Below are 15,000 nucleotides of genomic sequence, written 5' to 3' on the forward strand. Positions count from 1 at the left end.
TATGATATCGGCAACCCTGTGATCTAGTAAAGTAATAGATAAATATAATTGGTTTGAACATTTCAGGAACGATACATCGAGTCCTCAGCATAGAAATAAGCTACGTAACTACCGTCTTTTAAAAAAAATATCTTTGTCCCGGGCATTTTCTTGCAAAGCATTGTATCCTGGAAATATCTCTCTAGACAACGCTAGGGAAGCATCTCCCTTCATGCAGAGGCTGGTTGGCGCAATAGACACCCCTTTAGAGCACAGAACTTGTTATTTTTGTAACACAGTGGAAACAGAAGTTCATCTCCTTTCAGAGTGTAATTTCTATAAGGACCTAAGACACGCCATTATTTTATCTTCTTCCAATTCTACAGAACGTAAATATTTTACATTAAATTGTTATCTGAAAAAAATCCTAAGCATATCAAATGTATTGCTTCTACCATAAGAAACATGTTTGTAGATGATAATTATTCATATGATACTTGCATTGTGTATTGTTTTACATCATTTTATAACGAGTATATCATTGTGAATAGTATAATAATTTCATCGTACATAATGTTATAAATAAGTAGTGTCTCGTAAGCCAAGATGTGGCTGGATGTTAAACATATTTCATTGAGGTGTGAAATGTTTCAGCAAAGTGTGTTTAACTTGTGACACTTTAATAAACTATTTCTGTCTGTCTGTTGTGACGAATCACCAGGAAAGTTTCACATTGGGCTTAAATGTCGTCACAGTGGACAGCGTTGGTCTTTGATTGGCTGTGCCGTAAAACTCACTTATGTACAGAAAATCAATTGAGGCTGTAGAGTCGCGTGTCAGATCATTCGTACAAGCTCCGCCCACTCAGTGCGGTCGTTTCCTACCTCAAATACTCTTTTAGCCGTAAGTGATAACCATATGATCTGTTTAGTTCGGAAAAGATCCTGAGTGGAGAAGTGGATCAACAAACAAGATGCGATTTGTGTCCTGGCGTGTTTTAGGATTCTTGAACACGTTGGCCGTTTGTGTGTGTCTGTTGTTTGCTTACATTGCTTGGCCTGGAGGATTGCAAAGGAGCAAGATTACCATTGATAACAGGAACTTCAGCTCAAGGTAAACCAGGGAATCCTTACTATTACCCCAGGGTTGAAATATAAAGCTGCACATATCTCCGACATTCCATTTATTCCAAATTTAAAAATTCCAAAAATTCAATATAATTAAGCAACCCCTAAAAGCCCCTTCTTGGGTTGCACACACCACTTTCACCCTTTTCGGAATACACTAAATGGTCTGGCCAGGCCCGTGTGCGAAATACGCTACAGTCGGAAAGCGCACGTTAAATCTTCTATATCAGTCAGTCAGTCCGACATTTACACATGTAAAAATGTCACTCTTGAGTCCATTTAGGCATTTGATCGGTAGATTGTAGACAGGGACTAATTCTGTTACATTCATTCGTTTATATTTCGACAACACGAACACAGTGGCATTCAATTTGCCAAGGGCATGTAATATTGTTTACTTGAGGAAAACATTTTACTTTTATTTTTTACTATTTACATCACAAACTTCCACTGTGGCCTCGTCCCTTGGGCACGCCAGAAACCTATGATTGTGGGTTCGAATCCCTGTTCGCCCTGATTATGTTTCTAGGTTTGTCAGCACCATAACCGTGCTCGTGGGTTTCACCGAAGTGGTAAACGTCTGAGACCTACATCACTTCGGGCTTTCCTCCCACATTAAGCTGACACGCCGTGATATAACTGGAATACTGTTAAAAGCGGCGTTAAACCCAACTCACTCATTCACTCTACTGTGGCCTGGTCATCAGACATAGCATTGCCCTTTTGCTCAGCTGGTACTGTTTGGTTGTTTTTTATTGATCATCTTCAAGTTACATCTGTTGTCATCAACAGAACATAACACTTGCTTCAATTTGAAATTTATGTGAATGCCTCGGGCAAACTAGAAACATATTTCACAAGAGATATTAATTAATCTCAAGCTTTTTGAAGTTCATCTTAGCAGCATATAGTCAATGGGGTCGGTATCAACTCATTGGCAACGTGTTGGAGTAAACAGGGCTTTTAGTCTTCCACGGGTCAGATCGTGTCGGAAAGATGATAATATTTGACTGTTTACTGCAAAATCGGCTCCGAACTGTCATTTTGACAAAAGCAGCATACCTAGCTTACATCCGATTAAAGCATCACATCCGACCATAACGTTTGAGTCCAGGTTTCATCTTGACAGTAGTGATTGATGGCCGTCAGCGTGTTTATCAATGTCAGATGGACCTTTGTGCACTGACGCTTGTTTTGTAGCCTTCTGCATTCGGTGGTGGGAGCATATCGGTGAGGGGAGACACATCGAAGGAGCCCTTTAATAGTCAGTGTAGATGACAGAAAGTCACTTTTGTTTTTATTTAGCGGTATGCGGTTGAATGGCTTGGTTTGGACAGGAATGGTAACTGCAAGTGAATGGTATGTGAGAAAAAGCATGCGGTTTGACGTGAAATTTCAAAGTATGCATCGCTATGAGTTGTAAACTGATGTCCGGCTGTTTGGGACGCTATGATTCTGACATTGCATATGCATGCAAGGTATATATATATGTATCTATGAAAGTGTAATTTAATATAACGTTCCTTTGAAGTCAGAAATATTTCAGAGTTACCATGGTTGTGTGATGTGTGGTGAGCTCGAGGTGAGGTAAAATCGGGTTTAACGTCGCGTCCAAGATTACTGCACTTATATAGCGACGTGAATGTACGTGTGTGTGTGGCTGCTTGTACTAGTCCGGACTGATGCCGATTTATAGTGCTAGCTCACTGAGATACCATGCCGCAGTTAAACATGAATACCCCACTCAGACACAGTATACTGACTCCGAGCCGACCAGTCCTTGTTTTAGCCCCTTAATGCCGAGCGCCAGACAGGGTAACAACAAGTACCATCTTTTAACGTCTTTTGGTATGACGCGGTCGGGGATCGAACCCCGGACCTTCCGCTCTCCGGGCGGACGCTCTACCACTAGACCACGGAGGCGGTCTTGTGTGATGTGTGTATGTATGTACCGTATGTTGAATTATTACGGAGCGACTTAGTGGTGTGACAGCCTGTGTTTCGCACCTGAGGACATGCAAGTAAGTTTCTTGTTTTGTATGGTTTCAGCTTCAACCTGCTTCGTAAGCCATACCGATAGTATTTACCAACGCAACAATACGAATGTATGCCATATGTTTCACGTCGAATTTTGACTCTTTGGATACATCATGTCACAGAATAAAGCAGTGTATTAGAAAATGGCAGAATCGGATATTTATTGACTTAGAAATTGACAGTTATTGGTGACAATTTGGCATGAGTGGGTTATCCTAACGAAATTGTCCGCACTCACGTGTGCACGTCCTCGAGTTCCTTTAGACCCATGGACGTGACATCACTTCACACTTGCTTGATAAAGGTGTTAGGATATGATTTACACTGAAACGTCGCACTAATTGTAATAAAGAAGTTATACATCCATAGAACTTGTCTCACTTCATCACACCAACTTCTAAATGCCACTGTAAGGAGTTAAGCAACAAACCAACCAAAATCATTCCACAACAGGACATTACCCCTCTTCCTTCACCTTCTATTTCAACTGATCTGTTGCATGATGCTTGTATCACTGCTGTGTATCACTGATACTGACTTGTGAAAGGATAAGTGACTGTTTCAATCCGAGAAGACGTTCACACAGGACATGTGTTGACACTATCGTGATGAATCATGTTTTATGTTGCAAAATCCTTTTTTAAATAGCCAATGCTGCAGACGTTAATGTTACACGCAACTGGTCTTATTGAGTGATGGCGAAATGTGAGGACTGCAGCATGTGCACTGTAATCTGCAGTGGAAATGAGGCCATCTGAAATTACAAATTAGGATGGTTTTAGACTGCCTCTAACGCCAGCTGCTATGATGCAGTGTCCGGTGTGTTTTGATGATAACTGTAATGGATGTTTCTGAACCATTTCTGAGCAACTGATTGCTTGAAAAATACATGGTAGATTTCCATTCAGCATATTTATTTCCTAAATAAATACTGTCAGAATTAAAAGAAAATATATGTCAGATGTAACTTGAATGTTGACATAAAAGTAACATTAAAAATCAGTTGTTTTAGTTTGAATGTTATTGCTTCTTCAATTATTTGTAAAGGCACGCATGTATACGAACTATAGATCAGTGGTAAGGGCCTGTCAAAGATGTATGTGTCCTAGGTGAGAGTTGCTATGGGGTTCTACAGTCAAAACATAACCACAGCATGACCCTCAGTGTTTCGGGGGACATAAATCAAGTTTTTCGAAGCACAATTTATATTTTTACAGACATAAGACAGTTTTTCCGTCTTTGAATGTAAAAGAACAACATTGTTAACCATAAGGGCAAGAACCACAATTAGGTAAGGTACACTTTTGCTCTGTTTTGCATTCTTGTTTTCCTTTTGAGATAGAAACCCTAGTGAGTGAGTGAGTGAGTATGGTTTTACGCCGCTTTTAGCAATATTCCAGCAATATCACAATATCAATATTGATAAGTTTATTCAGTGACATTTATGGTCTTTACACTTACTTAAAAAATACCATGTCTCCTGAACATTTCCAAATATTGTTTATTGCGTCTTCTACTATTTTTCTAGGGTAGTTTCTACCTCAGTTCATCGAGTCTACATTGTGCACGATCTAAATTAGATACTAGCACACAGATTATATGTGCCTATGAGTAAGGGATACTGTTTTTAGTATGACGGGGGTGACAGGAATTGTAATTGAGGTATCGTTTGGAATATGTTAGTTCGTATTTACATCTGTTTCAATGTTATTGTTTGAAATTTCAACCATCATATCTAGAAACGATAGATTTTCATTTTCATTTTAAAGTAAAGGTTAAACTTGGATGGAGTGTCTGTAAAATATCGCGCGAGACATTCGCCTTGACGAGAATACCACGTTCAGCGATAGCCAAATCAAACAAAATGCGCGCCCGTGATTTCTATCGTCCGTTCCTCCATGTTCCGCGCCCATGTTTCTATAGTTGAAATGAAATAGAACTGCCAAGCCGCTTTAGTTTCCACATGCATCCAAAAACACAAATACGAGGTTGTTTAGTCATACAAGTTGCAATGTTTTCTATGCAGAACCGTTGAAGATACGAGCGTGAAATATATTTCTATAGTCCGTTTCTGCTTGCCTTGTCCACCCGCAGTATGTACACTGTACCTTACTGACGCTGATAACTGTTCATTCTTCAGCCTTGATTGACAACGGTATACAGATATATACAGAAACGTCGCCTTTAAAGTAAATACAGAATTTGTTATCTCTAAATTTGAATTAGTTAACATCCATTAATTATCTTCCTCATGTGCATCATTTCAAACTGCAATTCAAAGACTTTGCACTATATAGTCACAGTTTGTATGGGTCGAGAGCACGATGCGGCCACACAGTCAATACACGACATGGGAAACAATACAGTACCAGTTTCCGCGCTATAGCGCTATCGCAGTCTCGCTATACCGTTACCGTGACTGATGCAGCTGTGGACCCCATTTACACATTCCCATTGCTATTAGGGAAGCAGATACACAATATCTTATTGGTGTGTATTGGCAAATGGGGTCAGTGCACGACCTTGCATTAGTGCCGAGAATACAACTTTCAGACATAACCGAATCAGCATGTTGACACGTGATTACCATAGTCGGTTTCTGCAGACGTTCCCAAGTGGCGTTATGCAAGAAGTTTCTCTGAAATCCGTCAACCATAGCCATAGAACACAGTTGCAGTTCACCAGGAAACAGGGCACAACATCACACCACAGACATCACGGGTCGGTACTAATTCAAGAAATAACCAGCCTATTGGAGAAGGCCGTTGCGAGCACGTTCATCAGTAGTCTCAGTAGATTGAAATGCTGTTGTGAACGAGGCTTATTCCGAAATTTTACTGCAGCTTCTTTCACTACTTCTAAAATAGATTTCTATAGTCCGTTTCTTCTTGCGTTGGTCATCAGCAGTACATGTATGTACACTGTATCTCACTAACACAGACAACTGATCTCGGTAGTCAACAGCGGATAAACATAATCGCAGTTCCCTGAAAATTATACACAGTAGTTGTTTATGAAATCCACAAACCTATATCACAGGTTTACCAACAATATATACTCTACGCTTCTTTCAGTGTCTTTAGTGAACAAGTTTGAAGTGTCTTAATATCTCATTCTTTACCCCACAAATTGACATTTTCAGTCAGATCACAGTTTGGTGTATGTAGAACTTAGGAGTTTGTGAATGCATTTCAATATCGAACTGCATATTTAAATACTGAAGAGTGCCTAGTCTGACAGTTATTGGATGATCTGGCGAGGTACAATAAGTTAAAATATGTTGTTATAGATAAATTCTGGTTCATTTTGTCTCTTCGTAGCCTTCAATGCGATGTGGCGACAATTAGGCATAACCATGGACAAGTCCAGTCTACAAACACACACGAAATCTAGGCGAAATTGACTCAGAATTAGCCGAGATATTAGTGTTTAGAGTTCTGCTCTATGTCAAGTTTATGACAGGGGCCAAAGAATTCCCTTTTCAACACGCTGTCACTTTGTTGTCCTTGGCACTAGAGTCAAACGGATTGGTGTTCTGAGTTTGTCAGGACCCCAGGGACACGTCGCATTGCTTAGATGCTAAAATGCATGTCGAAATGCTTCAATCCAATATGGCTGCCAAACGGTGCGTTGTAGCTACCATGGTTCTGCAGTACAACATGATTGGCATCTGATTGCCCTGCCGCATGGCAAATCTGGAAGTCATTGGACAGTTGGTTTCGAAGATTATTGCTGCTGAACTTGAAACTTTGATGAGTTATCTGCCCTTAGCCATTGGGCCTATGGCCTTGGGATTTTGCTGGTATCTGCTTCACATTAGTGTCCATGTTGCTGTTGGTTTGGAGCGATTCTGGCCACTGGCGATTCTGGCGGAATAACAAATAATAATCCTATCAAGTACAATAGGTCTTCTGCCTTGCAGGCACGAAGCCCTAAATATTTCATCGATGCAATATGTTAGCCCAGACTGACAGAATGCCTCGCCGTTTTCTGACCTTGAAAATACCGTGGCAATATACCGTTTTTCATGGCGATTTCCCAGCTATCTTCTATCGTGACAATTCGTCTTTTAGTTGAAGACTCAACAAATGTTGATATTCTAAACAAATGATCACTACAAAATATGTGCCAGTTAAAAATATTTACTTGTAAACGGCTATTTTTGAATGAAGGTGCAACAGGGTAAAGCTTAAGCTTGGCTCCGTCTCTACACGTTTGTCGCAGCGCGCATAGATCCAAAAACAAGATCGGAAGCGACAGGTTGGACCGTCGCTTAGATCATTTCAAAGGGAGAGTTATTTCCCTTTGGAACAAATAAGATCGCCCATTTATGCTACTGTACCATTTTGTATGGGCCTGACATGTGTTGCGATATTTGCAATTTGGTGCTACAGTACATTATTGATGGGTTTGTAAATGCTGATGACGTCTACGATGGTTGCAACTGCATGACTAATGGCCCTGAAGTAGACACCATGATACCCAACATTTTAACCATATTCCGTTTTTGGTAATCATATGGATTGCAAATGGCATGTGATGTAATTTGAGATGATGCTTAATATAGTATGATTATTGAATAAGAATGTAGCTATCTGATTGGCCAGTTACCATCTTGTAAAACCCATTCAGGTCACTCGGTTGCCGCTTCACAATTAACCTCTGTTCACACACTAATGGTGGTCTCAAGATAGATGTTGTTGTCACATTCCGCTACTGTTACATAGTCCGGAACATCTTTCTTTCGTGGTTTAGTACCGTATTCGACGTAATAAGCGCTCCGCTCTAATAAGCAACCACGGCGATATTTGCTAATATATTGGCTCGTTAACAATCCCAATTAGCACCCTTTCCGATTGATCAATGTACACAATACTTCTTTATTCGCTAATAATACGCACTCGTGTGTTATATGCACCCTTAATTATGGGCAATTAAATTCTGGAAAAATATATCTCTCCTATATAAACATTTCAGGCTGTCAGCTGAAACAACGACATTTATCTTTCAACTCTGGTTTATTTCGACAAAATAATATTCTAAAAAGAGCCCCCTATTTCTAATTTTGAGAGCGCCCTGGGCGCTTATTACGTCGAAAACGGTATTTGGGAACATAGCCATCAGGGTGTCCGTAGTGTGTTTCTGAATATGAATAAATTACCATCATATTATATTTTATTTATATTATATATGTACCGACAATCTATTTTAAGGCAAATAGACAAGTTCAGCACTGTTCAGTCAGATCGATGGATAGTGGTGACAACCATCTCCTACCCTACTCCAGACATCAAGTTCCTGGCAAACATACCCGGATGGAAGGTTGTTGTCGTCGGAGACACCAAGACGCCAGCAGACTGGAGGTAACGTCAGAGTCTATCTGTATTTCAGTGATATACACCTGGGAAAATGTAACTCACCCCCTGAGAACATGAATTATAACATGTCACCATTGATTTCACATGTTATAGAAATACTGATTATGACAGGAATGACGCTCCACTCTGAGGATGTCACCGTTCATATGTGAGAACATGACACGCATGTATTCCCCATAATGCCGGATGTTTAGGCATACAAATCTGGATGTTTAAACCCGCTGACAGGAATGACGCAGCTCACACGTCCCACTTTAATTCTGGAAACCCATTTGTCCAGAAACTCTCCATGCTGTGGCCAGTCTCTGTCAAAGGTATTTGCAAAATTGAACATGCCCCACTCTGAGGATGTCACCGTTCACATGTGAACAACATGTGTTCCCCATTGTGCCGGATGTTTAGACATTCAACTCTGGATGTTTAAACCCGCTGTCTTCCCTGAGAACATGGTACACAGAAAGGTATCAGAGTCCTTTGCCATACAGTAAACAATAGCTACTCAATTGGCATGCTGTGTATCGTAACAGGTTTGGGATCTAAGACGCTTGAGGAAAATTTTATTGATCAGATGAAGTTGGGTTCCTGATCCTTGTCACAGATGAACGACTGGGGGTTTGGATTCACAGGAATATGGCGTATACACCTAGGAACATCAGGCCAACTGTTGGGGGTGGTTCGGTAATGATTGTGGGTGTATCTCACATGGTTTCAAGGTGGACATGAGGGGGCACGGGTGGCCCAGTCGTCTTAGGCGCTGCGATTCGATGTGCAGAGTTGCGTCCCTTGGGTACGCCAGATTGTGGGTTGGAATCCCGGTTCGCCCCGATTATGTTTCTAGTATGTCAGCACCATACCCGTTCTCGTGGGTGTCACCAAAGTGCTAAACGTCTGAGACCTGCATCAATTCGGGCTTTCCTCCCACATTAAGCTGACACCACGTCGTGATATAACTGGAATACTGTTAAAAGCGGCGTTAAACCCAACTCACTCACTCACTCAAGGTGGATACCCTCACATGTAGTCAGTACATCTTAAATATCTTTAAACGAGTTAAAATTAATTAAACCTCCGTTTCGACAACCACCTCCCTGGCACAAAATCTCAGTACATGAATGATAAGACCCTTGAAGATCCGGAATAAAAATGGGTCTTCAGCAACCCATGCTGGCGTAAAAAGCAACTATGCTCATCGTAAGGAGCGACCAACGGGATCGGGTGGTCTGACTTGGTTGATGCACGGCATCGTATCCCAATTGCGTGGATCGATGCTCATGATGTCATCACTGGATTGTCTGGTCCAGACTCGATTATTTACAGACCTCCGTCATATAGCTGGAATATTGCTGAGTGCGGCGTTAAACAACAAAAAACAAACACACATGAATGATGACGCCAGACCACATCCGGGCAGTGTCAGCCTACGTCCAGAACAAGGCTATGATGGTTCTGCCTTGACGTACCATGAGTCTTGATCTGGATCCTCTGGGTCCTTGGGCATCATGTACAGAATCAGTGTGGATTGGAAGCAGCTTTGCATTAGGAGTGGCAGCAGTTTCCCCTTCAGCAGATCCGTAACTAACAGGGATACTGCCCATGGTGTCAACTGAACCTTTACACTTCAGGTGTCATTTAGGAAGCCAAAGTGTCATTTATATCCAGAAGCAGCCACCTGTAGTTGGCTTATAAACCCTGCAGCAACATAGGGACATTGTTGTGGTCTGAAAGCACCTCTGGTTATGTTACAATATTTCAAATCTAACCGATGCTGGCAATGGAGGCTATTTCTTGTCAGAGGCTTTTTCTTTCAGACCGCCTTCGTTTGTTTAGCGGTAGAGCGTTCACCCGTAGAGTGAAAGGTCGTGGGCTCGATCCCCGCCGCGTCATACCAAAAAGACATTAAAGTATGGTACTTGTTGTTACCCTGCTTGGCGCTCGAATTAAGGGGCTAAAATTCTAAAATTGCCACATTCAATGATGAATAAACGCTTCCCGATTTCTTTGAAGGTAACAATGAAACAATGAATGTATCCTTATGATTCTTCTCAACGTTCCTCTGTTTCAGGAACCAAAACTGTGTATTTTTAAGTTTAGAGGATCAGCGTGGGCTTGGCTTTGACACAGAGTCACTTCTGCCTGAGGAGAGCTATGCAAGAAAGACGATGGGATATCTGTTTGCAATAGCTCATGGCGCAAAGGTAATTTATGAAACTGATGATGACAATCGTCCCCTTGATCTACTGAAAACTTTCAAACTAGATCCAACAATGTGGGGAATCTTGTACAGAGGGGAAAAACTCTTTAATCCCTACCGCCATTTTGGACAGCCGACATTGTGGCCAAGAGGATATCCGCTTGGTTCTGTAGGAGAATCACCAACAACAGAATATCTACTAAATCACTGGAAAACGCCATCTATTCAGCAGGGTTTGGTCAACGGAGATCCAGATATGGATGCCATTTTCAGACTGACCCGGAAACAAACCCGTTCTCAGCTGAATGTGACCTTTGATGGAAGAGCTCCACCAGCAATTGTTCCAGCTGGCGTTTTTGCTCCCTTTAATTCCCAGAATACCCTTTTCTTGTATGATGCATTATGGGCACTCCTAATTCCATCAACCACGACATTCCGAGTGTGTGATATTTGGAGAGGCTACTGGGCTCAGAGACTCTTGTGGGAGATGGGAGGAAATGTAGGGTTCTTCCCACCAAATGCTGTCCAGAGGAGGAACTCTCATTCCTACCTCAGTGATGCACAGGAAGAGAAGGATCTCTATTTCCAGACAGAACGCCTTGTTGATTTCCTTACCAAATGGAAATGTGGAGCAAATAGAACATTTTTTGCTTGTATGACTAAATTATCGACTGATATGGTACATGAGAACTTTTGGAAGGAAAGGGATGCAAGTCTGACATCTCTTTGGATCAAGGACCTTGTGGCACTTGGCTACAAGGAACCAAAAAGAATTCCGTTTGGTTCTCTAAAATACGCTGCTCAATATATAACAGTAGAGAAATTGCAAACACAAACTCGTATGACGGATCAACAGATCAATGTCAAATTCTGGGCGGCTGGGCAAACACCACCCCAGATATATTCCCAAGCTACGCAGTCACCTGCGGTTGTGTCGCATGCTGCTCAAATAGCTTCCTATTGCAGCGGTGAATCGTTTATAGCATCTAAACTGACAGATATCATTACATATCCAAATATTTTGTTAATTGTAGTGTTCAACTTTCCCCACTATGAGAATCTCCAGTTTCTGGAGACAATGTACAGCATGCACTTTCCTCACATCATTTATTGTGAAGCCAACAAAGATCAATTTGACACTCACGCTAAGCTCCTTCTCAAGCCCTTGACCTTCATAGAGGTCGACCATGCCAATGGTTGGCTTGGTCAGCTCTGTTTGATAGAAGCCATGAAAATGCAGTTCCGTGTTGATGGATACTTGTACATGGGCGATGATGTCTTGCTTAATGTGTGGAACATTCACATGTTTCCATTAAACAAACTCTGGGTTTATCACGTAAGAGTTGTACGACAGTCTAGGAAGGAACATGGCAACCGGGTGCACCATCCCAAAGTAGGATCACAAGCATACCAGGCTGCTCTAAAAGCTTTGAAAATTGTAGATATTCACAGATATAACAGTTTCACAGATATGCTTTCTAACAACTCAAGGGAGAAAGATGGATTCTATATTGGTTCGTCGGACATTTGTTATGTTCCTGAAAAATACAAAGATGACTACCTCTACTATATGGAACACTTCTCCAGGTTTGACTTATATATTGAGGTGATATTTCCAACAGTTCCCCGTGGAATAGAAAAGTTGGAGAATCTTTACATGATGAAGGGAACCTACTGCGGATATGAACCAATTGCCGACATACCGAAGCATTTTAATGAGCGTAACCTCTTTGTGCACACTGTTAAAATATCAAAATCAGTATATGTCCCCGAAGGAAGGACATTTTTCTGTAAATATTTCTTTCCTCTAACTTTGAAAAATTCGCGGTTTAAAATGCCCTAACTCGCATGCTGAAACCTTAAAACCACACCCGCTAACGGACTACTGATTCCTGATTGGCTCCAAATAGAAAGGCGGGGCTTGTGGTGCATTATGGCGCTGAACTCTGTCACAAAGGTGCGTTTTTGATCAAATAAGCAGAATGTGAAGGTATTATTGTTGTGTTACAACTGCTAGAGGAGTGGCCAGACTCTCTACTGCCGACACACCCCTCTCCATAGCAAAAGAAAACAAATTGACGTCACTTAATGTTTTTGCATCCAATGTAATAGAATATGATGGTTGTGGTCAGATATTTTGGTTGCAGATTCTGGGATATTTTGGTCAAAATGAACACTTCTGTTGTAAAAAATCAAATAAAGTCATATAAAAAGATAATTTATGCATCCTGTCCTCTTTCTGTCATGTATGCGGCTGTTTTAAAAAAAATACCTGGTCTTTAGCTATTATTAAAAGTAATCACAAACTAGTAAATTTTGTTCTCTTTTCGTTTTCTGATTGAAAATTAATTGCAGTGTAATACCAGTATTTTCAACCAAGCAATTTGATATCTGAAAATGAGCCGGTGCACATCCTTATGATGAGATAGCAGTGGTAAAATTCCACACAAATTGAAAAGATTGGTGATGTGTTATCCCACCTTGGATTTTGTATTCTTATCAGCTACAAAACCAGATATTTTTGTTATTTAAGACTATCAGCCTGACCTTTTGTTTAGATACACTCCTTGCAACAATAATATTATTCTGTCAGGCAGGTTCTTGTTTTTCAACAGCCTTCAACAGTTTTGGGGCAAGGTATTTTTCTTCGATAAAATGGCAACCACCTTTACCTGATTCTCTCTCCTCCCCGTAGTCGTAGTCTCTCATGCTCGCACCTGCCATTCGCTCCTCACGTACTCCCCTCTCTCTCATGCTCGTGTCCTTCTCTCTCTCTCTCTTCCCTGTACCCGCCTCTCTCTCTCCTCACCGTACTCGCCTGTCTCTCCTCCTGTTCCCGTCTCTCTCCTCTCCGTACTTGCCTCTCTTTTCTTCTTCCCGTAACCGCCTCTCTCTCCTCCTCGTAATACCATCTCTCTCCTCCCCGTACCCGTCACTCTCTTCTCCCAGTACTCACCTCTCTCTTCTTCCCGTACACATTTCCCTCTTCTCCTCGTACTAGCCTCTCTCTTCTCCCTGTACTCGCCCCTCTGTCGCTCCCCTCGCCTCGCCGTACTCGCCTGACTCTCTCATGTCCGTACTCGCCTCTCTCCTCCCCGTACTCGCTTCTCTCTCCTCCCCGTACTCGTCTCTCTCTCCTCCCCGTACTCGTCTCTCTCTCCTCCCCGTACTCGCTTCTCCCTCCTCGCCATTATCGCTTCACTCTCCTCCCCGCACTTGCCTCTCTCTCCTCCCCGTACTCGTCTCTCTCTCCTCCCCGTACTCGCTTCTCCCTCCTCGCCATTATCGCTTCACTCTCCTCCCCGCACTTGCCTCTCTCTCCTCCCCGTACTCGTCTCTCTCTCTTCCCCGCACTCGTTTCTCTCTTCCCTCTACTTGTCTCTCTCTCCTCTCCAAACACGCCTCTCTCTCCTCCCCGTACTCGTCTCTCTCTCCTCCCCGTACTCGCTTCTCCCTCCTCGCCATTATCGCTTCACTCTCCTCCCCGCACTTGCCTCTCTCTCCTCCCCGTACTCGTCTCTCTCTCTTCCCCGCACTCGTTTCTCTCTTCCCTGTACTTGTCTCTCTCTCCTCTCCCAACGCGCCTCTCTCTCCTCCTCGCACTCGTCTCTCTCTCCTCACCGCACCCATCTCTCCTCCTCGTATTCGCCTCTCTCTTCTCTCCGTAAACGCCTCTATCTCCTCCCCGTACTCGCTTCTGTCTTCTCGTCGTACTCGCCTCTGTCTCCTCGTAATCGCCTCTCTGCTCCCGGTACTCGCCTCTCTCTTCTCCTCGTACTCGCCTTTCTCTTCTCCCCGTACTGTCCTCTCTCTCCTCCACATAATCTCCTCTCTCTTCCCCGTATCCACCTCTCTCTCCTCCCGCCTCTCTCGCCTCACGATATACATGTACGTCTCTCCCTCCACCCGTACTCGTATCTCGTTCCTCCCCGTTACCGCCCCTCACTCCTCGCCGAACTCGTCTCTCTCTGCTACCGTAACCGCGTCTATCTCCTCCCCGTACTCGCCTCTCTCTCCTTCGTACGCCTTTTGTGTGTGAACTGATGTAGTGTTAATGTTCTATCTCTCTCCCAAAATAAATGGAATACGATTGGTAAAAAATACCGAAAGTATCGCACAGGTGTGTATGTACATCCTTCACAAATACCTGTGTACAACCAATACCTTTATACAACCAATACCTGTGTACAACCAACACCAGCATACAACAAATACTTCTGTAAAACCATCACCTGTGTACAACCAATACCTGTATACAATTAATACCTGTGTACAACCAATACCTTTA

At 42.5% G+C, this 15,000-nt stretch overlaps 2 protein-coding genes across 2 annotated transcripts; one reads left to right on the forward strand and one right to left on the reverse strand.

The window, feature by feature from the left end:
* The first annotated feature begins 952 nt into the window (after positions 1–952).
* Positions 953–12,908, forward strand: LOC125378164 (probable glycosyltransferase STELLO1). The gene is made up of 3 exons (XM_048393107.1): positions 953–1,092; positions 8,357–8,506; positions 10,584–12,908. Exons 1-3 carry the CDS (start codon positions 953–955, stop codon positions 12,553–12,555), a joined length of 2,262 nt encoding a protein of 753 aa, XP_048249064.1. The 3' UTR covers positions 12,556–12,908.
* A 1,086-nt stretch (positions 12,909–13,994) lies between these two features.
* On the reverse strand, positions 13,995–14,600 carry LOC125378165 (trichohyalin-like). Its single transcript, XM_048393108.1, has one exon. It carries the CDS (start codon positions 14,598–14,600, stop codon positions 13,995–13,997), a length of 606 nt encoding a protein of 201 aa, XP_048249065.1.
* Between the last annotated feature and the right edge of the window lie 400 nt (positions 14,601–15,000).

Source organism: Haliotis rufescens, unplaced genomic scaffold (assembly GCF_023055435.1).
Source record: "Haliotis rufescens isolate VD_foot unplaced genomic scaffold, xgHalRufe1.0.p SCAF_114, whole genome shotgun sequence".
In the NCBI taxonomy this organism is placed as follows: domain Eukaryota; kingdom Metazoa; phylum Mollusca; class Gastropoda; order Lepetellida; family Haliotidae; genus Haliotis; species Haliotis rufescens.